The sequence below is a fragment of the Lepidochelys olivacea genome, assembly GCF_965140295.1.
Source record: "Lepidochelys olivacea isolate rLepOli2 genome assembly, chromosome: 2".
NCBI classification, from domain to species: Eukaryota; Metazoa; Chordata; order Testudines; family Cheloniidae; genus Lepidochelys; species Lepidochelys olivacea.
In genome coordinates this window covers 222,280,772-222,307,126 of record NC_140412.1, presented here as the reverse complement: position 1 = coordinate 222,307,126, position 26,355 = coordinate 222,280,772, and the positions used below count along the sequence as shown (strand labels likewise).

At 36.7% G+C, this 26,355-nt stretch overlaps 1 protein-coding gene across 2 annotated transcripts in view; it reads right to left on the bottom strand.

Annotated features, from left to right (window-relative positions):
* SLC25A13 (solute carrier family 25 member 13) overlaps window positions 1-26,355 on the bottom strand; it is a 130,723-nt gene that overhangs the window by 7,695 nt on the left and 96,673 nt on the right. For both annotated transcript variants that reach the window (XM_084618810.1, XM_084618809.1), the window contains 3 exons: window positions 25,144-25,196; window positions 24,153-24,233; window positions 10,009-10,149 (listed from right to left, as the gene is read on the bottom strand). In XM_084618810.1, the coding sequence (XP_084474936.1) occupies window positions 10,009-10,149; window positions 24,153-24,233; window positions 25,144-25,196 (275 nt within the window). The remainder of the gene's footprint in view (window positions 1-10,008; window positions 10,150-24,152; window positions 24,234-25,143; window positions 25,197-26,355) is intronic.

The window sequence follows — 26,355 nt, the reverse complement described above, 5'->3', positions numbered from 1 at the left end:
ACTGCAGTTATTTGCCATTAATAGAAAAAAATGCCATCTTGTTTGGGTAAACTCTGGTAACTTCTTTAGATAACAAAAAGTAGTTGAAATTTTTGCAATCCAGCTTTGCATGAGGTTCCGGATGAGTTTGATACACGTCCTAAGTCACAGGCTGGGTCTTCACCAAAGAGCTTCCCCTTTACAATAATTACCCCATAGAAAAAAGTGTAGCCCAACCAATTTACAGACAATAGACTATGTAACTGCTGAACAAAAATAAAACACAGTGTGACAGAGAGATCAATGAGCCATGCTTTCCTTTACAAAAGAATGATAATGTGCCCATAATCACAATTCTTACACAAACACGCTTTTATATTTGCAGGAAAACACAAGGACTACATTAATTGTAGATTTTTTTAAAAAATAAAACAAAGATTTTCAACACTGGCTGATAAAATAATTTGCCTTACTATCCATGTGCCGAATTGATGTGAAAACCCAATGGAGTTAAAGATCTGAAATATTGCTTGCTATGTTCTCTGAAATAATCCTTTTGTTTAAAAGAAGAGAAGAAAGCAAGTGAAGTTTTGGGGCAGCACCAGACAACCGGAGTTCTTCAGAAGCATGAAAGTAAAAGAGTCAGACAAGATGGGAAGAGGTGTATAGCTTCTGCAGATGGTCAATGAAAACTGGGCACATGCCAATGCCCACGTTACAACTGCAGTAAGAAATTGCATACGAACTTCAGTACAGAGATCCAGCAAAGAGTTTGAAAACACCAAGATTGTGATTAGAAGGAATGTGTTGAGACAAACAGCTAACATATTTGGAAAGAGGGGAAGGAAAGGAAGAGAAAAGTAAAGGTAAAAGGTATTTCACATCTTTGGCTAGGACCCCTGTGTCTCCCGCCCTGGGCTGTCTACCCTTCCAGATTCAGGGTAGACCTTTTTTTTGCTCACAATCCTTCCAACAGGTGCCAAGCTGCTCCTCTAACCTGTTGGGGTTATTTAGAGTCTTATACCAAAGCCATTATTAAGGTATCACGTCTCATACCAGTTTTACAAGTGGTAACTTCAACAGAGTTACTTCAGATTTACATTAGGAAGACTGACAGGCAAATCAGGACGAAATATCTCTCAGAAGTCAACCTATGCCTAACGGAGTAAGTAGTCTCTGATCTGCACTTATCTCATGAAATCTAATGATATGCCCAAACATATTAGAGGAGTTTTTCTGTGCTGGAATATTGTATAATATTGATTACTTGTTACAAGTAGATGCTGTTTAGCAGACAAACATGCAGAAGCACCAAGGTGCCAGAGTAACTGAAAGGAGAAAAAATTTGGATTAGGGAAAGTATAGTCTGATGTACAGGAATTGTATTGGCAAAATCAGTTCCTGGAAAAGGAAGGAGGTTTCCCGGCAATACGGTGTGGGTGCAGTGGCCAGAGAACATTGCAGCAATGACTAATGCAAGTTGCAACACCGCTGTTAGTGAGATGCTGACTAGTGCCAGCAGACATCCTACACAGAGAGCACTGGATAGGGCTGGATTCTCAAGAGTGCCTGGTAACCCATGTATTTCGTTTAGGATGTACAAAGATATTTAGTGCATATCACTATCTACACAAGAATTCCTGTTATATGCTGAGGCAGAAGCCCGTTTTATGGCTATCTTTAATCTTCCCGTAGAATTTCCACTCTCTTTTAAACAAAGTTACATGTGAACAGACAACATTCTGCAACAACCAAGTGTGTGCTCTGGTTACATTTACCTCACAGGCAACATTCAGAAACTATTGCTCTCTAGCTATTGATATTTTGCAGTATGAACATTGTTTCCCTAAAACTTTATTTTTAAACATTCTTTTCCCAAGGCAAATCTCCATATTGCCTTTGCCTCAAGAGTTTATTGCTCTTATTTTCTTTGCAGTGCTATCATTAAACAGCCTGCATATTTTCCTCTGCGTTTCCTTCATACTCTGACATATCTCCACATAATTAAAATAACCTGTGGAAATTAATACGCTACAACTACAAGCAACTCTTCATTCACTCTGAACTGCTAATATTTTCCCCCTAGTAACAGCACTCTCTTAGACGGAAATAGCATATTTTTAATACCCCTAATATTATGCATTCAGGTACACAGAGAGAAAGTCTGTCAACTAAGTTGGCTTAAGTGTAAACAAAGTTGGATCAAAACTTGGATCCACTTTAATAATAACCCACTTTGGCTCAGTTCCAATATCACAACAGTCTAAAGTTTCCTCTCATCGTTCTGTTTAAAGTCTGGGAAAGCATGTTTAAAAGCAGGCCTCATTTAACTTCAAGTTAATCATCCGCAACCAGCCTAGGCCAATTAGGAAGGCTTAGGGAGATTGGCCACAGTATCTTGAAACGCTAAAGAAACATTTATTTTACTTCTCACACCTTTTTGATGTGGACAACGTGTTGAAAGCCAAACAGAGTTTTAATCAGTCCTCAGCAAGTTGTTAGGATCATCCGCCTGAGTTTATTCTGGCAACGAGGGCGCAGACCCTGCCAGGCATGAAATTGTTGGGAGATCCTACACACCGCGACATGCGCCTCCCTAATGCAATTGCCAGTTGGCTCCCATCTTCAATCTCTTTAATGACCTTAAAGCTCTTAATCTTGGATAGTATCTCACTGAACAAACCAATAGAGAAAAAGCATCCCTGGTTTTCCCCGAGGATTCTGATAAACAAATCCAAGTCAGAGCTGGGGCAGTTCTTTGGCATGCTAATTCCTGCTTATTCCAGCCCTACCTGCAAATAAGGCTCTAAATAAACTATTTCTACTACAAGGGGAGGGTAATTATACTCACAAAGGCACCTCTGTGTCGGGTTGGGCACAAGGAGCCAGCAGGTCTGGGAGACGCAGGCTTAACCTAGTCTCCTGCAGTGAATGCACATTGTCTAGTGCAGGGGGGAAATGCCAGACTGGGGGGACCTAGAAGTATTCAAGACAACAGTGGTGCACCTTGTCTGAGAGGGTTATTTAATGCTTCTGGCACCTGTACTTACAGCCACCCCCTCTTTTTCTACCTTGCAGGTTTAGAATTTATTTGGCATGTATAATTGTTATTTTGATCCTATAGCTACAAACAATAGGCAGCATGTCACTTCTTGATCCCTTAGCATTCTTCTTCGTTTTTACTAGCAACTTAACCCTTCAGATTCAAAATGGTAACAGCCCCCAAGTAGCACTCCTTTGGTTAAGAGTCAACCAGCAACCATCCATGTTACAGAATTAGACATAGCAATTTTGGGGCGCTGTAATTTCCTTCATTTTAAAATCATATTGGATTAAACCAATATATATATTTAAACCAATAAACACAACTGTATGCATTTAGAGGGGAAAAAGTACCAATCTCAAATGCTTTGATAAGTCCCAGATAAACATTATCAGCATTACTTGATGGGTTGGATTTTTACCTTTTTCTTTTTTGTTATTTTTAATACAACTATTCAAACTGCATGTATTCATACATGAGAACTAGTATGGGTGACAATGAGTACTCTTATGTAAACACCCTTTAACTTTTACTAAATATTCCTGCTTAATATGTTTATTACACTGTTGTGAACACACCATTTGTGTATTTGTGATACCTCTGCTGTTTTCAAAAATCTATCAAGTGGAAGCTTGGCATACAACATGTTAGCTGAGATCAGGCTTCCTGTCTCAACTCCCCAAGAACCGATCCATAACGTGGCAAGAATTAAGCAGTGCAGAGTTTTGGAAGTTTTTTGTACTAAATTCTAGCACTTAAAGTGCAAACCTTTGCTGGCAATATCTTGTTTTCTGATAAGAATTTGACTTGAATATTTTCTAATATTAGCTATTTAAAATGGGACCTAACATTTATTTTTTCATCAATTAATATTTTAATGCAATGTTATTTGTTATATGTTTAGGTAACAAGATACACTATTACTTTGGATAGTATTTTGTTGGGTAAGAATACATCCTGATAATGTAATTGCATTATATTGCAATTAAAAGATTATTTTATTAAATGTTGTGTTAAATAAGTTTGAGTATTATACAGTAATTTTTTTTAAATATTCCAACAGAAATGAGCAGAACACTCTACAGACTTCAGTTTGACCTTATTCATAGCACAGAGAAATATTACAGTGAAAGACAGACTGTGAACCTTGCTGAATCTTGTAAGATGACTCCAGAACTCTGTACTGTGAGATGTATAAGTCTACTATACTACCATTAAAATAAACCAGAAATTAAAGAAAAACTGTTAAAGACACTAACCCGACAAAACCAACTTTTCCCTTTCTTCTGCAAATACAAATAGCATATTATGGGTTAGAATAAGTAAGTATTCTGTCTGCTTTGGGTGTCTGCCAACTACTTTCTCACAATAACTGCCATCCACAGAACACCCACCCCTGGTAGCTGCAGAAGAATTTGAAAGATAACTAAGGAAACAAACTGGCTCAATGTAAGGGGCACAATATTTACCTCCCCAAAGGAGCAGGTGGTATGAACGGTAGGATATTCTAGAATAATTACTCTAAAACGTGACACAAGTAGTTCAAAAGTTCAGATAAAAAGAAAAATATTTGCTGACTAGCTTAAATAAGCAAGGAGGGTCAACCCAACCTTTCTCAAATGATGGGATTTTCTGACCAATAACAGATTGTGCACCACAGGCTTCTTAGAGGTGGGGGAAAAAAACAAAACAAAAAACAAAACCCCACACCTGACTTTTTACACTTTTTATCACAAGGATATATTTGTAAAAAAAAAAAAAAAAAAGGTAGATAAAGAATGTCAATTATCTGATCAGGTCACTAAACAGCCAATCAGAATGTAGCATTTTTTCCTCAAAAATTGCTTTTGGTTTATAATTATACAGTAGGACAACAAAGGCTTCATATTCCTCTTTCATCTCATCCATATTTAGTTCTGCCCAGGAGATTCTCATTAACGGTGCAGGTAAACACCAGAATAGCTGGCAATGTAGGATGAAAACTTTGCAATACAAGACACTGCTCAACTTGATGCAATGTGGGGTCTACATAACATTTCCTTTTTTTTAATTTGCAGACATTAGAAATAATACTTAAAAAGAAAAGGAGTACTTGTGGCACCGATGAAGTGAGCTGTAGCTCACGAAAGCTTATGCTCAAATAAATTGGTTAGTCTCTAAGGTGCCACAAGTACTCCTTTTCTTTTTGCAAATACAGACTAACACGGCTGTTACTCTGAAATTATACTTAGTCATCTTTACATAAGGCTGCTCTATTTATTAATGCAGAAAAGGAATGCTCACATCATCCACAACTAATAGTGCATATTTTTTACTTACGACATTGGAAAAAACTGTTTCAGGGCTGGAAATGAACACAAAAATAGATGGAATTTGGCCAAAGACTGGGAGTTCCTTTCAGGTTGTGCATGAATATTTATGGTGAAGACAGGATCAGCATGTATGATTCTCTGGTTCCTAGCTAAAGTTTCAGATCATGAAAACATATTCTTCCATGATACACAGGGTAATTTAACTTGGCTAGTTTAGTACTTGGGCTCCTTAGCAAATCTTCTCTACATTTAAGAGCCATGATGGAGATATTAAATTTTTAAGATATAAGAAGAAATTGATTGTGTGGTGCGCTAATGTTCTTGCTTTCTAGTTCCCAGTTCAATGCTCAGTTGAATATTATGCATTTGCTGAGAATTCACTGTATGCTTAAGTGATAAAGTCAGACAAAAAAACTCCAACTGACCCAAATCATGACGTCCTTGATCAGTCACTACTTAGGCAAAATTCTAATAAGGAGACTTCTTCCTGCATAACAGATATATAAAGTATAGGGTCTATTGTAAATAGGCCAGCTTTGATACATACACATTTATTTCTGATTAAAGAAAGAAGAATCAATGCAAATCTTTCAGATTCTTCCTTGCTGTCCAGAAATCAATACAGTATCAAAACAGCATGAGAGGAACTGAAAAGCTGGCATACCGCAGACTGGTTGACCATTCTTTAGGAAGAAGTTTGCAAACTCCCAATATAAAAGCTAGTCTTGTACAGACAGACAAGTAATACTTTAGGTCTATTATTGTACTAACAGATGGACTAACTGACTGATATGCCTGTTCTCATCCATCATAGTTGAAAGATTACTTAAGGTATCCATTCCCCTTTTTGAACAAATTATCATTTTGCAAGCATCAGACAGTTTCAATGTAGTTGTATGAGCCTCTGCTAGCTTCTTGTTTTCCATGGGCCATCGCCTCTGCCATATAATACAATGGGAGTGGGAGGGAACCCCCACCCCCAAAAGAACAATTGGCAGGAAACTCTGCAAGTGGAAACTCAGAGAATCTTGTCTCTCTCTACAGGAAAAATCCATAAAAGGACAATGGTACTTTTACTGCTACAAATGTCTTATACTAACCCACTTTAACCTTGTCTAAACTATCATTTTTCTTCAAATTTCCCAGATGCACTACCACTGGCCGTAGGGACAGGAGAGTTCAGAAAGCAGGAGTAAATTAACACTGAAGGAGTTATTCTCTGATGCCTCATAAGGCAAAGCAGTGGGAAACTATTCAGATAAGAATGGGCATTGCCTCCCCATTCAAGAGCACTCAGGAAGGGCTCTTGTAGGGTCAAATGGAAAGAGGAGCACTGTCATGATGTTGACACTCCCCCTTTCAAACCCCACTCAGATCCATGTCTACAGTAGCATTTAGCCCTGAGCAACATTACTAGCAGCTTGACAGTCTGATGTACTGAAATTAGGGTTGCTAGATGTAAGATGGCAATATTTATCAACCCTAGGTGAGCCAGGTTCAGTTCTTCATCAACTTTATTGAGGATGGATAGAGATTTATCTGTCTGTTAAGGGGTGGGGAAGGGGGAACAGAAACCTAAAGAGATACCACCATATACAAAGAAGTCAGAGCTCGATAGGGCAGATAGCAAAAGGTTAGTTCTACATTCCATCTTTCTTGAACCAGAGTGGATACTCCCTGAAAGGCTTAACTGAAGGCTCTAAAAGAGATGTCTGGCACCTAAGACCCCCTGAGGGGCAAAGTCTGCTCACTCTGTCAGAAAGATGGCTTCTAATGTTTATATCTAGATGATAAATTCATTGGTACTAAACAGCATCCGTCCACCAGAATTAGTTACTAAACAGACTGAATATTTATATGAACTCCAGACAAACCTCTGTCAGACTGTTAAAGTACTCTACAATTCAAAAACACAAGGTCAAGCCATCATCCAATAAAAATGTTTCTCATGTTTCTACAATGCTGAGGGCGGGGTGGGGTCTGATTTATACCTAATAAAGGAAGGAAATTCACAGTTTGGGATAGAGTTTTAATCACAGAACTATCTTTTCAAGGACACTGAGCATAAAACAAACAAGTTCAAAATATTGAAGATCTGTCTTACCCCCATTAGAGTAATTATTATCAACATAAACAGATATTTTATCAAGGTACTAACATTTTATTATTTAGCACTGTGGGGTCCATATTCACTCAGGTATTTAAAAAAATATTTAGAGCACTTAATATTATCTAGATATTCAACTGCAGTATTTACTTAATTTAATAGTTTGCTAATTGAACTAGATAGCTTTAAAAAAAAGCATAGTGTCTTTCAGTTCAAGTCACTGGTTAAAATTCACTCCAGATTGGTAGATACTTTGGGGCAGTAGTTTCTGATGGTTGACTGGTGGTTTATGTCAAGTGAGTTACTGATCTCACTCCAGTTTCATCTGTGCTGTCTAAGAAAATTCAGAAGAATACTACTTTCACCCCAAAGCCTCTCCAGGTCGGGGTGAGGAAGACTGGTGCAGGAGTTTGGAATAGCTTTACTGCATTGTGTATACTGTATATGTTCCTTGGCGAAGTGTTATTTTGATGGCCAGGACTGTCAAGGTTTCATGGGCACTGAATTCCACATACGTATAAAAGGACAAAATCAGAGACAAAAAATAGGCTTCTCTGACTTTCACAGTGTGGTTAAAAGCTGGTCTCTTAAGTGAATATTTAGCACAGCAACGTGTGATTCAACTTGGTACATGTTCAGAAGCAAAACTACATTTGGAAATCATCATTATAAACCGTTAACAAAAAGTCCTGTGCCTAGCAAACAAATATTTCCAAAGCTTCTACACCAAGATATGAAAATTAAGTGACAACGACCTGTGATGATAATGCTGTTTAAAATAAAAAAAATACAACCAGTTGCATGCAACTAGTACCGGCTGCTCAGAAAAGTTATTTATACAGTCTACTCTAATCAAGTAATTTGGCATTCTTTCTAATCATAATTCTAATTCATTTCAACTAGAATATGTAGAGTTCACTACCTGTCCTCTAAGCCTGTATAGCCTTAGGGATGTGGAATGCTTAACACAGCCACGTTTTCAGTTGTAATGTTGGCCCCAAGCAACACCATAATGTCATCTATTGGACGGGTATACAATAGGATCAGCTACAGTAAGATGGCCAAAAAATTAGCAAGTCAATTTAGAGGGAGAAACCATTCCCCATTAAGTCCTATTCAGATGTCTGTACTGCTCTCCAGGCCAAAACACACATAGATCATCCACGTATGCTCACATATGCCAATTTCTCCATTGTGATGTTAACAGAACAATTTAAGAACTGTATGACTACAAATGGAAATGACACACAAATTTGGTGGCACTTTTTTTTTCAGTACTCAGATGGTGTTCATGCTGTCCTTTGTTTTAGTTTAAAACTACATCACTACAAAAAATACAGAAAAATATTGCTTTACGCCACCAAACACTGGATTAGGGATGTACAGTAGGAAGGTGGTCTATCCTGCTTCTCTACACAGTACACTGCGGAATAAAAAGTTTGAGAACTACTAGAATATAACCATTACTTTCTGTCCTGCGGTTAAACTTAAGACATGACTTTTAACGTTATGAACAACGAGATGTCCTATCCTTCCATGCTTATCTACAACAAGCTCCAACCTGGCTGCCCTTATTTGCATAAACTGAGGAGAACTAGATTACCCGCTTGAGTGTGGATTGCTCACATGGGTAATGGCTACAATGCACGGCTCTCTGTGCCCACTCATAAAAATAAACAATCCCATCCCTATCCTTTCTACTAACTGGTCCATTAATCTGGCAGGGAAAACTTGCCAGAAAACTATGGGGTTAGCCCTTATGCCAGCCTCTTTGGTTCTGTTGGCTGTATTTCTACACTAGTTTTATATGGCACTTAAATGCTTATCACTAAAATTAATTATAACATCTGGATAAACTGGTATGTGAAACATAGCAGCAGATCAAAACCACAACTCCAAAAAAAACGTGTCTCTACGTTTTAACACCTCAAGAGTGGATTTAAAATCAAGTCATTTACACTCTGGAAAACAGTTAATTTTTATTATAGCTTGGGTAGGACATTAGGTTAGATCCTTAGATGCATGAAGTAAAGCAGTGCACTCTAGTCAAAGGAGCTATACCGATTTAAGCTAGCAGATGATCTGGCCAGATAGTTTTGAATAATTCTACATTCACAATGTTTCAATAATTCTAAACGCACAACATTAGATAAAGACTAGCTATGATTGGAATGCATATATTTTTCCACAGCTTTTCTGTTTAGGTATATGCAGGGAACACTAGAGGGCCACAACATTCCATGCTTTTTATTGCCATATCTCTACCCCTACCCCTACCCCTCCCCTGTGTGTCTGTGTGCGCATGTGGGGTGGGGGGAGAGAAATCTAGGACTATGCCTACAAGCAAACATTATTGCTACAGTATTTCATATAATCTTTTTGTTAAGTAAAGAATAAGGATGTAGCCATCTCATGCAGCAGTAAAGAAGCAAAGATGAGTCCTATACTGATCATATTTGTACATCAACCTTCCTAAGCATGATGGAATTAATCTACTTAAATTAATGTCTCTTGTTTACAGAGGCTCTTAAGTATTGGATTTCAATTCACATTTAATAAAAAGTTACCTTGTAGAGGCCAAAAAAGCCTAGGTCCCGTAATACAGTGAGGGCACTAACTCGTGGACCAGTGGTAATTTCGCCAGCCACCTGCAATCGGATCTTGACAATTTCTAGTGGATTTGTGAAGATCACTTGCGAACCTCCAGCCTGAAAGTAAAAGGGGAAGGGGAAAGATGAACATGCGAACACATTAAACTGTGAGTGGTGAAGATCTTGCAACATTCAAGAGAAAGAAGTTTCATTCCTGGTACAGTCAGCTAAGCCATTACAAATTATGGATTTTTAGTAGTAATTAGTTAATGCATTATAATCCACAAGGTCAAACATCTACCCCCACTCAATGTGGAGGATGAGGGAACGGAGAAGGAGAGAGATATATTAGTAACATTGCAGTACATCAATCAGACTAGCTCAGTTGTACCACAGTACAGACACTAGCTCAGCTGCTGTTAGAAGAAAACATTCAGCAACATCAATTTTCACAATACCAACAAGCCAAGAACGTTGTAAAGCAAGTAATAAAATGAAAGGAAGAATTAATAACTAAGTAAAGAAACTGAGATCTGCCTGCCAGTACTTAAACATGCTACTGAAAAGCAGGGTCTGGCAGGATCTCTCTCACAATTCTGGCACTCGTTCAGAGAACACTAGAGAACATATGAATTTAGAGCAGTGAATTTCCTATGCTTTTTAGAAGTTACGAAACTGCAAAATTTGATCATCATCAAATGTCATTTTAGTCCGTCTTCAGGAATCTGTTCACAGGATCATTATTTTGTTGCAAAACATTAGTTATTTTGCAGCACTGCAAGAAGTTTATTAATAAAAAAATCTCTCTTTGTAAACTGGGTTTATATATTCTTTTTAAATCTTACAAATGGATTTAAACTACTTGTAACCGTCTTTAAAATGGACAAGTATTTTAGAGTCTGAACTAGTTCTGTTAAAGTTAATCTTAATCAGGATAACTACTGCAGCATGCAGCCTTTTCACTTTGACTATATTGACAGAGCTGGTTAAAGATTCATTCCTGCATCAAAATTACAAAAAAGTATTACATTAAATTAAGTAGAAGCAATATTATTCATTCAAACCCCAATCCAAAGTTCTGAGGACAGTTTTTCCAACACATCAATTTGCTTATACAACAAAAGTATTGTATCCTGCTTCCGTACCAGGTATGCTACCACATTTGCATGAAAAGCAAAAACTAATGCAAAAAAAAAAAAAATCATATTTTAGAATGAAATAGCAAAATCAAAGTAGCCATAAATGAAAGAGTAGCATATCTGAAGCACTATGGGCACCTGTTCGGGGGGAGCGGAGAAGAGGCTGCAGGTTTTTAAAATTAATAATGGCACACATTAACCATCTTCCAACAAAAAGTGTGCTGTAACGCTATTTAACTAATACACCAAAGAAACAGCAAATGGCATACGCAACTATTCTTGCCTCCCGCTTAGACTGCACTTATATTGTGTGGTTACAAATTAAAGTTTTTACATAACCTCCAAAACATCCCTAATGTTTCCTATTTTGACCATAAAAAGCATGCTCTTGTGCAGCTCAATTGGTTTTGACTTTCAAATTGGCATAATTTAGCTGCCTCTACCAAACCAGCATACTGATACGCATAAAACTGCTATTCTTGTTGACAACAGAAATCAGAAATTTTTCAGCATGCACGCTGACCTCAATTCTGTATTTTAATGAGAAATACTCTTCAAACAAAATATTAGTGATAAAACAGCCAGTCTGCTGCAATCACAGTTTCCTCCCGATCGACACACCTCCCAAAAAATCAGGAAACAAAATTCTTGGAAAGCCTTTATGGTGACTCATAAATAAAAAGCTATTTTACATAAGCTTCACTTCATGAGGCACAATACATACTAAGTATTCCTACATGCAATTAGACATTTTTCCGTTTGAGGAAGAGAAAAATCCTAAATGTAATGTGTTATATTCATTTGTGAATATACATCATCACAGACCTCCTCTGAAAAAACATTATTTTAAGCCTTACCCCTTTTCTTTTCACCACTTGGTTTCCAGAGTTAGCTATAAGTCAGTGCTCCTGCTTTACATAAATCTTCAGTCCTTGGCACAATCTTATGTAATTTTTCTATACTTTAGTTTTAAAGACATTTGTTCTTGTAGAACAAAGGTTTTTTAAAAAAGGTAAAAGATTTGTCCTAGCACAGTATACTATAACTAAAATTCAGACTTCTCAACCCTTTTTTGAGGATCAGATAAACTTCATTCCACCTATATGAACAGATTTACATTAGTGCAAAATAAACTATTTTTTCTGCACATTTTTCTCCAGACCTAATTTCCTTGCAGTTCACTGTGTCCTGACTGAATGTACACATATTTCTTTTATTTTCACTAACAGGAAACCAAATATCAAAATCCAAAAGACGACGACAAAATGGAAGTTCAATTTATAAAACTGAAAAAAATGCTGAAAATGTAAATCTGAATGCCAGAGCAAGGATACAGATTCAGTTCTGAGGAACAATGAAAGGTATGTATAAAGCAGATGTGTCTTTCTGAAATAATATATATATATATATGACAAAGCTGTGTCTTGTAGTTCAAGTCTCAGAGTTGCACGGCCACTTACGACATATACAGAATTAAGTGTTAGTGACTCTGGGCACTTACCCTTCCATTGAATCAATTTCCAATCTGCAAAATGGGGATTCTACCACTTAGCTTCCTCATATTGGGAGGTTTAATTTGCTTACATTTGTAAAGCACTCACGGTATGTCTACACCGCAATGAAACACCTGCAGCTGGTCCATTTTAGCTACTGTAGACGTTTGAGCTTGGGCTGGAGCCTGAGCTCTGGGACTTCGTGAGAGAGGAAGCTCCCACAGCCCAGGCTCAAGCCTGAGTCCAAATGTCCACACTGCAATTTTACAGTCCCCCAGCCTGAGGCTCACGAGTCCGAGTCAGCTGACACAGGCCAGTCGCAGATGTTTAAATTGCCATGTAGAGACACCCTCTGGGGTCTACAGACAGAAGGTGATATTAGAAGAGCAAAGTATTACTGAGGACCCAAAAGCCAAATGGTGATTACTTGTTTATCCTGCCCATATAGAAGGTTTTAAGAAAAGGAAGACTATTCTGTAGAAACAGCTTCAAGTGGCAAGTCCAAGAAAATACTCTTAGAGAGGTTAACTAGAACCCCTAAAACATCTTACAACTTTTGTCATTTGTTGAGCTTACCTTGCACACTGATTTGACCAAAGACATAGCAGCTGTACCTCGCTACAAAAGTCCAACCGTTAGCAGTTCACAGTTATGAGCCAGACTGTACTTGACTAAAAGGTTCAAGATACGTTTGCGTACATTTTTTCCACCACACCCCTTCTTCACCAGCTAAAATTCCAAGGCTGTATGAACACCAGCTCGCACTGATACACCTCCAGCGGTAGCACTGCCATACACCGGTGTGGAGTTCAACTAGCCCGAAACGTTGGTATCTACTCTATCCTAACACCAATGGTGGGAAATTTTAGGAGGAAAGGGCTAATGTGTAGAAGGCCAGAATAATTCCTAATTAAACCATTCTCTACTTGTTTAGTATTGATGGGCCTTTCTACCGTATGAAAGCCTCACAAACATTAAAGACCATTTCCTTACAACACACCTGTGGAAGAAAACTCAGTCTTCACTCTTAGGTTATTTGCAACAAGTCAGACAATTTATTCATGCAATTGCAGGAAAGACAGCAATTGGACAGTGTGTCTCTCCTTAGGCAAATCTTCAAAGTACAAACAATATAAAGCAATATGTATACCCTTTCATTACATATAGCTGTGTCCTGTTTATACATTTTTCTTCCCATTATCTTAGTCAACATTGCATTCCATTCTTATCTTAAAGCAAGGTCCCTTGTAGTTTTCCCATCCGCCTTGCACAAACCCCCTTTCTACAAATCTCGTTATTAGGGTTAAGGTTGGCCTGTTTCTTGCTCTGTCTCTTAACCAAACCAAAATAACTGCACACAAATCCTCTTTTCCCTTTCACACTTCCACACACCTATCAGGTAAGTATCATTATCCTCATTTTACTAATAGGGAATTTGAAACAGAGATTAAGTTAGACACTCAAAGTCACAAACCAATTCTGTGGCAGAGCCAGGAACAGAACCCAGTCCAGTAGCTGTAATCACAAGTGTATCTGCCTCTCTTTATCCACAACAGGAGAAACAAGACTAGCCACTTTCATCTGTTTTCTCCAGTACACCTTAGTTGCTGGTATTGTCTATTTACGGAACTCACTGAGACAAAAACCTCATGTAAAATATCTTCCTGTCATTTTTCTTTTAAAAATGGTCAGGGGCTTTAAATCCATTTTTTGTAATCTTTGCAGTAGAAAATTATTTTAATATTGCTGGAGCCTGCACAAAAAAGGCAGACTTTGTAAACAATATGCTTAGTCAAACCATCAAAGAATTAAAAGCTATTAAATCCAAAATACTTAAGCTTAATTGTCTCCCCTCTATGAGCACTATACAACATGATCCCTTCTGGGTAAATTTTATTAACAGTTTAATATACGTTTTACCTTTTAACTATACCCTGATAACACCCATTTTTTCTTCATTTAGAGTTAAAAATTTACATTCCGCAGGATTTCTGAATTTCTTTCTACTTCATCTAAACTACTATTTAAAAGTACAAATGCTTTAGTTAAAAAAGTTAAACACATTCCTTTTCACAGATCCTAACATTCTTAGGTTAAAAATTCCTTCACAACTAATGAAGACAAGCCTTCCATAGGCTGAGTTATAATTGTGTCAATACAAACCATGGATGGGCTCAACCTCGCTGCATCCAATTGCTGGGTTGAAATTCTCCTCCTTTCAAAATCATATTTTAAATCTCATTCATTAACCCATAAGGATGCTACTATAACATAAATCAGCCCAAAAATCAATCCTGCCATTTATGTCCTACTTCAGATAAACAGAAGAAAATCTGCAGCCACAGTAGTAATGTCATCCTTAGAGGAGTGTGACCAATGTGTGGGAATTCACCTCAAAGTGCTGTATAGCAAATCCTTTGCAGGTTCTGCAAACTACACTGTACTGCAATGATCCAACAACTGATGTAAAGACATAACTTATTTTTATTGTTTTTAAAGCATCACTTAAACTTACAATTTGAGTGGTTTTTAATGATAATATATTAATGTTTATACTCTCTATTTGATGGAAGGCATGAGACTAAAAGTTGAATATGTCCATCATCCAAGAATTATACATAACACACAACTGTACAAACCATGATGACTATAAAATGATTAACGTGCCTTCATATATGGGCACAATATAAAAAAATTGCACTTTTAAAAAAATATAAGTTAATGTTTTCCTCTTTACAGTTCCCCATAAGTGACACTACTCTGATCTTGGAGTTTATGACATTATCAGACCACCTCTAAATGGCAGTATAGCCTTGTACAGTAGTCTAGATGCATCTATCATACCCCTTCTCCTAATTTCACTCTGCTTCTCTGGGTGGAAAAGGAAGAGTGGAAAAAGTCTATGTATTTTTCTTTTGTTTACAAGAAAATGGGGTTCCACCCCATGGAAAAAATATTAACTCAATACACACCACTTTAACTACACATCAATGTAAGAAGCAACTTGTCTGTTTTATACTTGACTACTTAGGTCAAAAGTCACCTAGCTGTGCTGTAAGTATTTTACAATCATAAGTAGGATTTCATCACCGCCACATTAAAAAGAATGGGAACTTCATGTCTTAGTGTAACTGGAGTTTTTTACACCTATGGACTAACTGAGACCCTTCTTCACAAGTGGAAATTGCTAGGAACTCATTGAAAAGATCAAGTGTAAATTCAAGCTTAACTTCAGGAAGCAAGTTCTGTGGATTTGTACGTGGTGTGAATTTAAATGACCCCTTGCCCAAATGAAGATTTCTCCTTCCACAGATTTTTTCAGTAATTGTGAAATGTAATTTTAACTGCTCTGACCTCCATCATCTCCAACCCATGATCTCTTTTACACTCTACTCTCGGCAAAGGGTATTTGGAGATTGCTTACACTTTACAGCTGGCTGGATATCTATTGTCACTTTTTCCTCCTTCAAGTGCCTCCTCAAAACTCACCTCTTCTGTAATGCATGCAGGAAAGTACAACCAAAGCTTGTGGAGAGTTGTGATCACTACTATGGACCAGCTAACAATTGTGCATATCATATTATAGTTATTTGTTACCCCCTTCCTCAACCTCCACCCTGGACTGCTCATGTGTTCCATTCTCCTGTCTTGGTTTTAGACATAAAGCTCTTTGGTGCAGGGACTGTCATTTATTATGTTGCTCCACACAATGGTTGTGGCCTTCAGGCACTACCAAAATACAGAGGTTAAATCACTCTGGATCAAAATATTATTTTGTAACTAGTATGGCCTATCAGAGGGGTCCTATGCTGGTAGCTATAAGAAATATGTCAAAATTTCTCAATAGTTATTGCACAGTGTTGCCTAGGGTATAGTAGTAATTTCCTATTATAAGGATGGAGAAATAATGCAGTAAATGAGAATCAGTACTGCCTTTTTAATGGCAACCATTGTTTTTATTTATATATACATACACACAGATATATACACACACACACTGCATATATATATATATATCCCATCCGTACCTTGTACAAACACATAGTAAAGAAGATCCCTTCCCTGAGGAAGATAAGAAACTAAATAGACAAGATACACAAAGAGAGAAAGGAAGAAGCATCATCCTCATTTCATATATGGGCAACAGATTATGTGATTTGCCCGCGGTAACGCAGACAAAACCAGACACTCAACCTAAGATGTACCGAATCCCAGTCCAGGGTCTTAAAACAACCTTAGTCTCTTCAAAAGTCCTGTTTCACAAATACCAAAAAAATCAAAAGAGGATCGCTATACATGCCCTTACACTGGGCATCTCCTTTCCTATCTACAGGGTTTTGGAGAAGTCAGCTCTGTCCCAGATTACTGAAACCCATGCTTGAAAATTGTGCCAACCAGCTAGGAGGCCAGATAGACTTCAAGACACATTTTCATAAGAGCACTTGAGGGGAAGTATTTTGGTGAGAACAGCTTGTTCAAAAATTTCAGACAAAAAGTTTATTATTTGAAAAGTGTCTTTTTAAAAATGAAAGATTTAATGATTTTTTTAAAAATTCCACTAATTTTTCACATTTTAATCTACATTTTTATCAAAATATTTCATTTACTGAAAAGCAGGATTTTTCAGTAAACTGATTATTGAAAATCCAGAAGCTCAGTAGATGAAAAGTCTTGATAACCATTTTGATAAAGTTTTGGCTAAAAAGAGGAGTTAATTTTGGAGGGGGGAAGAAGGAGCCATTTCAAATAATTTAAAATGGAAGTTGCTTCACTTTTTTTCATAAAGTTCTTTTTCTATTTTTCAACCAGCTCTAGGGGAGATACCCAGAACAGTCAGCTCTTGACTTGACTTCTTTGTCCCTTCCCAGTTGCTGAGAAGGATGATCCACGTATCTCCTGACTGGTAGGAAGGTGGAGAGCTCTACTCTTTCACCAACTACTGCTCACCCTCTTCCTGGTTGTACTATCTATAGAGGGGTGTGGATAGCATTCTCCAGCAATGGGCATTGTATGCAGTACATGTACATTTGCCACTGAAAATGTGCAATACACCTGTGATCACCACCACTTGGCTCACTCTGCTTATGACTGGACATTGATAAGCCCAGCAAAGGAGCCAGACTCATAATGACAGGTCGCATTTTCCCAGTCTGTCGCTCCTTTGAGGGGTAGTTATTCCAATTCTGGTTAAAGGTTTTTAGTTTGGATAGTCTATACGGCAAAGTTGCCACACTGCAATCTCGAACACTTAAAGCTTCCTCAGTGTCCATATGTAGCAAAAACTGGGGAACATGCTCCCTCAGACATTCACATTAAACAATCCATAAACAGAATTGAAGTTAGTCCTGCTTGAATAATTTCTGAGTCAAATAGATACAAGTTGCTGAGATGTCTTCACCCTCATTTTTTAACAACACGGCTAAACAGAAAACGGTGGTTTATTTACAAAGCTCTGACCAGTTCTGCAATGGAAAAACAGTAGATTTGCTATTTTCCACTTTACAGGTAAAACTGTTCTTCAGAAGGCTAGCCAAGAAATCGAAGTGGAGCCTACTTGATTGGTGTTATAAAAGCAATTAAGTTACAGCCCTGTCAAATATGTTAACATCTGGCTCTGCCTGCTGTACTTTTGTCTATTTTGACTACTAGTGGTATCATTTAATGATTTACAGACCTTCCATGCCTTAAGGCATGGTAGCTGTATTAAAACTATAATCCATTATTTCTTGGTATTATCACATAAGTATCTTCCCGTTTCTATTAGATAATTGGATCCGAATTCCTGATTTGGATTTAAGATTTTAGGTTTTTGGACCTGTACTGGTTAACACTAAAAATTTCAGCTTCCTTTAAAAGGAGGATTGGAAAGTGCAATGCAGATAAAGGTAATTTAAAACAAATTATATTTTTGGGTTTATAAAATATCATGTCAATACAATAAACTTTCACAATATAGTAGTAAAACAATGTTTTAAATATTTAAAATGTGCAGAACATTAAGCACATTCAATGAAAAAATTGGATTTTATAGTCCAAAAAGATTGTATGCTTTAGGTTTTGGAAAATCTAACTTTAAAACCATGCTGCCCCTCCCCCCGATTGTTTTATGATCTGTAAAATATACATTAAATGAACAAGCCTAAAATAAGAGTATATATACTGCAGAGAAATCATCACTTGGAACAGGTATTTTGTGTGTGTACATGAACATGCCCTATATACTTTAAGAAAGGTAATTTTAAACAAATAAGGGTGGGTGAAAGATTCAGTGAACTGGTGGGAGAAAAATCCAAAACTACAAGGAAAGGTGGCTTGGAATTCCTCATCTAGTCTGAAGGGTAGATGGATAAATATATACCACAGTCTCTCCCTCCCTTATAAGAGGACTTTCTGCTACAATTACCTGGATAGAATATTATGTTACTTTATACTGCCACCACTCTTCAACACAACACCTAAAACTAAGGTTGGATGAACAATTAATTGGAAACAATTCAAATGTAACGGTTTTAAAGCACATCTGGCTTTACCAAATAGTACCTCTCAAATTAAATTGGAGTCTAGATCTAGATATATGTACCAGAGGTTAATGTTTTAAATATATAGTTAAAATGTATTCACACACAATAAGTCATAGAAGAAGGCCATACACTTAACAGCTAAATGTAAATTAAGGGATTTTTAAGCAAATAAATAAATAGGCAGCTTTAATTTCAATTGGCAATGAAAATAAAGTTGGATCTTCCCCAGTTCCTCCTTAAACCAGAAAAGTGAATCTTGGGTTTTTATATGCATGTGCAACTCCCATTGACACTAATGGAAGTTATATGCATGTATCGATGGGAGAATAGACCTCTTAGAGTTAATCTGTTAAAGAGTTCAAAAAAGTGTACTCAGTTTCCTTTCAAAGTTAATATCAGCAATCATAAAGAACACCATTATTTCTCTAACAACCTTAATACACTTATGAGAACTTTTAGCATTAAGAAGAATGAGGCTGTTCTATTTTCTCTCTGACACACACATTTTTTTTCCTGGCATATAGCTCTGAGTTTCTTTTTATCCATAACCTAGATTTCTCAGCCAAATATAATAAATTTATCAGTTGTAAGTTTCTGCACACGGAAAACAGAAATGGCACCTCCAGTTTCCTTTAGTCTACAATCTTGTAAGAGTTTCTGGATTCTTGCAGGCAAGACATCCAAGAAGGTTCTGGCAGTTGTAATTCTCTAGCTCTGTGCCTTGATTACAATATGCTAGAGAGAGAACACAACTCACAGGACACCACTAGACTGACCTTTATTACCTTCAAAAACAAAAGCAACTTTGTAAGTAACAGTATTAAGAATTTGCAGTGGGATTGATTATTTATCACAACTTCCATGGAATGTTAGTGCATTTACCTTTTATACACTATTGTTGACAAGAATTTTGCACACTTTCTAGTTAAGCAAACCCTAAAATTCTATAACATCTAATTTTTACGTTCCATGGGAGAGTTGGGATTATCCATGCAGGTCTAGTATGTCTCAGCTTTATTACTATAAACATAAAACCTCTAGAAATATATAGCTAAATCTATCTCAACAACTTAAATAAAAACAAGTCTGTACGGGAGCTGTAATCGTACTGTGCTACATGATTTAAAATCAGCTAATAGTGAGGAGACACAGATGCTGTGTTGGGAAACACTGTATGTACTTGCACATTAAGGGAAGAACAACATTTTGCTTTGTAATGTTTCTTACAAAGTTTCAGGCTACTGATTTATATGGGTGTTTAGAGATTTTGTATAGGCATTTATTCTAAGTCATACTGCTTATTTTTCCTACTCTTGCTAACAATCCAGTGACCAACTGTTTGTATTTTTTATATATATTTTATTTTCAGCAACTTAAATGTCTGCTCCTACTTCCAGAATTAACACAAGTTACTCATTTTGCCACCACTTCATTTACAAAAAAAACTAATATTTATGCAAGCAAGCAGAATATTCATCCCAACGTTTTATGACACAGACGTCTTCTTAAAAAAGTCAGTCTTACTTTAAATCACAATGCAACTGGAGTTTTTACTCTGTGATTATGATCCAAATGAGACAATGATTCGTGTTACTGTATCAAAAAAATTATTTAATGTCTTAACCAGTAACAGCCCTAAGTGGCTATGTGCAATATGAATAACCATTTTTCAAAATAAAATTGGCTTTCTACATTTTGTTGGTCCCCCTTTTCCTTTCAGTCAATACTGTGGTATGTATCATTAAAGCAGGATGGCCTCAGACGCCAGTAGCTTTCACTGGAACAGTTACCAATGTGAAATAACTTGAAAGTTGGGAAGAAAAATGTTTTCTTTTGGAAGCCTTAAGCATATGACTACTACAAAAGGAGCTCAGCCTCTGTCACCCTGCACCTAGCCATAAACTCACCCTTTTATTATGGTCTCCTTGCAGGTAGCCATAATATTAGGACAATTTCGTGTAACATGTTTTTGCATTTTTAAAGTTGAGGAAACTAACCTATATTTTCTGCATAAGTCTTTAGAAGATCTGAATTCCAGGCCCACCGTATCACTGGACACTTTACTACATCTTGGAAATGAAGATTTGTACTATTATAATAGTGTAAGGGACTACAAAGAATTCTCAAAAACCACAAATGAAGTTAGGAGTACCAAATAGGTAAGGACCATATCTCTTCATGGCTGAGAAGCACCAGGAAAATTACTGCATTAAATATATATTAATAAATCATAATAAATAATGGCAACAGTTTGATCTTATAATAATAAAATTCCTTATAAGTGAGGAAGCAAAATTTAGCACTTCTGATTCAACAGAGTGATTTACACTTCAACTCTCCTTAAACCACTGTATCAAAATAATCTATAAAGGTTACAGTTCTCTTTTAATTGTGTTCTAGGAATTTTTTTTATTTTCTTTTAATTTTAGACAAACTACCACTTTCATCTTCACATAATAAAAGCTATGAAACAGGCTGTTAGCTGAACTAAATACCATGAGGTCATGAAGCAAAGATCTTTCTGCATTTTTTTGCAGGGGAGAAAACAGTTTACAAAACAGAAAAAGGCTTGTTCAATGAAACAAGCAGCTTTGGTTACAAGTGCAAAAGTCAGCCATGTGTACTAATTCTCAGTAATTATGATGCAAGGTGAGCTCCCCAGGGACTTAAAAGTCAACGCCTAGCAATGGTTGGGCGAACAGCAGAGTGGAACTGCTCATGTGATACTGAACCCTTGAAAGCCCTTTGTATTACCAAAGAGACAAATATATCTACAGAGCTGCTTGGTCCTCCCACTGTGCTCAGAGCTGGAATAAAAAATAAATACCCAAGTTTATTACATTTAAAAGTGTAGACGTTCCTGCTTAATCAAATATTTCAGACCTAGGAGATCAGAGAAGGTGACCAATATTTTTAAATGTAAATTTATCACCCATTTGTAGCTGAGATCTGAGCATGGGGAGTGGAAAGCTGGTCTGACAGCTTTCCCCTACAAAATTCATCTTAATTGGCTGCTCTAATTTAGGATCAATTCTGATATTCTTGGAATCCTGTAAACTTCTGTAGGATAATGATTAAGAAAAAGCTGTAAGAGTCTTGACACGCTATATACCACTGTCTACTTGCCTCCCACATGGGGGATTATCAATGTTTTAAGTAGACATAAAAGACAAGGGTGGACTTTTCCAAAGAACTCTCTGCTCCCATTGAAGCCAACAACTAGCATCACTTCTAAAGACAATCTGTGCTGTAAATTTGAAGGGGATGCACAAATACAAAAAAATGAGACCACCTGCAGGAAGATAATACAAGTCACAACCTATCTACCTGGCACTAAACTGTATCCTTAAGTGAAACACTTGAATTAAGGAAAACTCAAGGCACTCTGCCACCACATCTCCTACCAGAACTTTATGCAGAATCTCAATTAACTTTATATTTCAAATACCAACTGGGATAATCCAACATTTACAGCACATTTAAAATAGGTCCCAAGCAATCTTCCTCTTAAAGCAGATCCTTAGTTTACAATGAACTATTGAAAAAGGCTTGCTGCAGCAGTCTCATAAATGATAGGTTACAGTGAAAGAACTAGTGTTACCTGCACTATATAAAAAAATTCAAATCTGCCAATAAAACAAATCAGGCTAATTTAGTGCATTTTCATGTTGAAAAGATGCACTGAATTCTATATGACATATGCACACAACTAAAAATGTTCTAAATGGGAGGGGGAAACATTTCTGTATCCACAAGTACTTTATTGCATTTTCCCTTCAGTCAGTGTGTGCTTTTATTTGGGTCTTTAAAGGCCCACATTCTTTTTTTTTTTTTTTTTTTTGAACGCTCCTAAAGTTACAGAACAAGGGGATCCTACCTGGCAGTCTACGACAGGTCAGTGATCAAACAGAAGCAGTAGTCAGACAGCAGCCAAATCCTGCCTCATCCCATGAGAATTACAGAAAGCCGGGACTTCTCAGTCTGTACTACATTCAAACAACTGCACCCTGAGGCTCCGATAATCATAATGTGCTCTTTGCAAGCACATACAGCATGAATCTCTGCACTACTGATGTTAAGATAGAATTATTTGTTTTTAAGTTGTTCAACATAATTTTCAGCACAGATAGAAACTGCTTTAAAATGTGACCTCATTTGTCTTATGACAGCAGAAACTAAGTTAGATTGAAAATATACCAGCACTGCTCTGCCCCAGTGATCAAAGCTAGTTTAAATAAACAGTGTTCTTTATCTTTAAAGTGCACTAGTCTTTGAACAAGAGTTCATTTTACTTAAAGTATTTATATTCGCTTGAACAAAATCAATACACCAGATAAAGTGAGATATAGTATGACTAGATAGAACTAAAGTGTAAAATAATGAATAACCTGTATCTCATTCTGCATAAGATATTATTCTGTGCAAGAAAAACAGTCTTCTAAACTATGGTGGGTTTTAAATACAGCCTACATTCAGGAATGCATTATGCAGTAGTTAACATTACACAGCCTACGTCTCCTATGAACGCAAGGAAGCATGAGTAGTGTTTGCCATTTACAAAGCCAGTATCACTGCAAAAAGTGAAAATTAGTGGGCGCGATATAACATCAGGAAAAAAGTGACATTGCACAGTGGGTGCCACAATGAAATAATGCACTAATTATTAACTTCTGGAAAGGTTAGCATGAATCCTATTTAGGACATAAGCTGCAGCCAACGTGCCTTTATTAAGGAAACAATTCTAAGATGTGAAGAATTACACAAATTAGTTAAAAGGAAAGAATCATACAAATGTTTACCCTTCCACATCAAGAATGGGACTATCTAGGAAAGAATTGAGTTGCTCTAGTAGATTCTGTCCTTGTACTGGATCTGTGGTTAAACAGAAACCTTAGTCCACAAAATTTAATGTTATATAGTATATTTTAATCTCTCCCAAAAGTAGGAAATGTAAAGAAGATACTTACACAGCCGCCAGCAAGAATTTCTGCTGCCAGTGGGACAGAACGATCTTTGTTCATAAATTTGTCTCTCACAAAATCATTAACCTTAAAAACAAGGATTTATGAAAGCTGGTAAATAAGGAGTGAGAAGCACATAGTAATTACAAATTTAGTGCAATTAAAAATGCAAATAAATCCAGATGTTACATCTATCAAGGTGCCAGTCATAGATATTAAATAAAATCTTATGTAATATATGAAATATTGTAAAGCTGACTGTAGTACTGTTCTTTCAAATCAACATATTATTTTAAAGATATATGAAATAATCATAAGTTTCCATAAGAGTCTCCAAAATGGTAACTGAAAGCTGTTTTAAAATTGGATTTCGAGATACAATACATCTTATAGCAATGTTAGCTTAATGAAAAAGAAACATTATCACTGGCTTTTGTGTATAAACAATGCATTATGATTAGTTTATAATGAGAAATTCTTTAATGCCTTCAAAATATTCAGAAAATCTAAAATTACGTGAGCTAAAGAGCAAGTAATGTACATAATAGGAATACATGCAAACAGGTTCCTTTCATATCAGAGTTCCATTGTTGCCAGCATTCTTTTATATTAATCTAGGAATTAAACAACTGCTGTGGGGGAAAAAAAATCTTATTCCTTTGTGAGAAGAAACAAAATCAAGGCCTGGGCTACTTCAAAACAAACAGAGGAGTAAAACTAGTGGGTTAGGGAGACTTTGTACATTTTGAATCAAGCCCCCAAATGATAGGTTTAATCAGCCCCTTTTCAGAAATACAAGTATGCTGCTTGTACACCACTTGCAGTGCCCATGGTTGAGATCTGAGCAATTGCCATACCCTTTGGAAGTAAAACCTCATCTAACAAAAAACATGGAATATATTCTAACACACTAAACACAAAAACTCTACGTCTCCTCATTGGAAATTCAGACATACAAATGATGGCTAAAGGCTAGAACCCCCACTTTCAGACTTACAGTAAGTTTTATGGCCTTCTCTGGGGCTACTCCCAATAATTGTGGTAAAAGACCTGTAAACACACAAAGAGAGCTTAAATGTATTAAATAACTTCGTATTAGCTAAACAAATCAACGGCTATATGCAAAGATCACCACACAGAAACGAGGGCAATTTTTTAGGCAATTTTCTGCTATTACATTTAATGAGTACTTAAACATTCCATTTCAAGAACAAACTTCTTACTGCCACATGAAGTCAAAGCAACTTCCTATCCATATTTTAGTTACTTTGCACTTAAACTAATATTAGTGATTTAAGAAATTTATATACCAAGGCAGGTTTACCAAAATAATACTGTATTCTTCTCTACACATCAAAATTTGTTCTGTTATTTCTTCAGACAAAAGTTAAGGTAATTCGGCAGTGTGAAACAAGTTATCTGCATTTCAGAAATCAAGAGAATAAAGCATTTTGCTGGCATGAAACAATAGCATAAGGTGGAATGACCTAAGGGGATATGAAAGAAAGTAATGCAAAACAGCCAAACATGTACAACTGCATTCTTAAGTCGAGCACTTTGTCTAGAGCGCTAATTCTCGAAGCTTAGACACTGGAAGTTATATTATTTAGATACCAGTATGTGGAATTTCTGATTTCTCTTAACTGAGCTGCACTATACAGTTGGAACTGAGAGTCTCTAGTCAGCACAGCCTTGTTGAATTAAAGTGAACAATCTATTTTTGTAAAAGTTCAGCTGAAATGATCTAAAGAAGTTACAAAACCTTACAGAAGGGATATGGGGATTTCAAGTGCAGCACTGTGCACAGTGAAAAGGGAGTGTGATTTACAGCACTATTTACATACGTGAGAAGTAACCCTGCGAGCAAGAGTTGCAGGAGCAGGCCTGAAGTATTTCAGTAATGTACACAGTACTTCTGGGTAAATTACACTAAATCTAACATTTGCAATTCTCATGTTTGGGTGAAGAGGCTACAACTATAGTTCTATGTCTAAGGAGCCTGCTTGCCAAAGGGCTTTTTTGCCACCAAACTGGATGTTTGGATGACAAATAGGATGAAAAATACATTAATCTGACCCAGAGATATTTTTTCTTTTCTGTCTTGCTCCAACCCTCCAGCTTTTCTGGTTGCTATTGACATTTCCTGAGAACAGTATCGTTTGGCTTGCTGTTTCAGAAGCAGTCAAACTATATTCTGCATGTCAAGAAA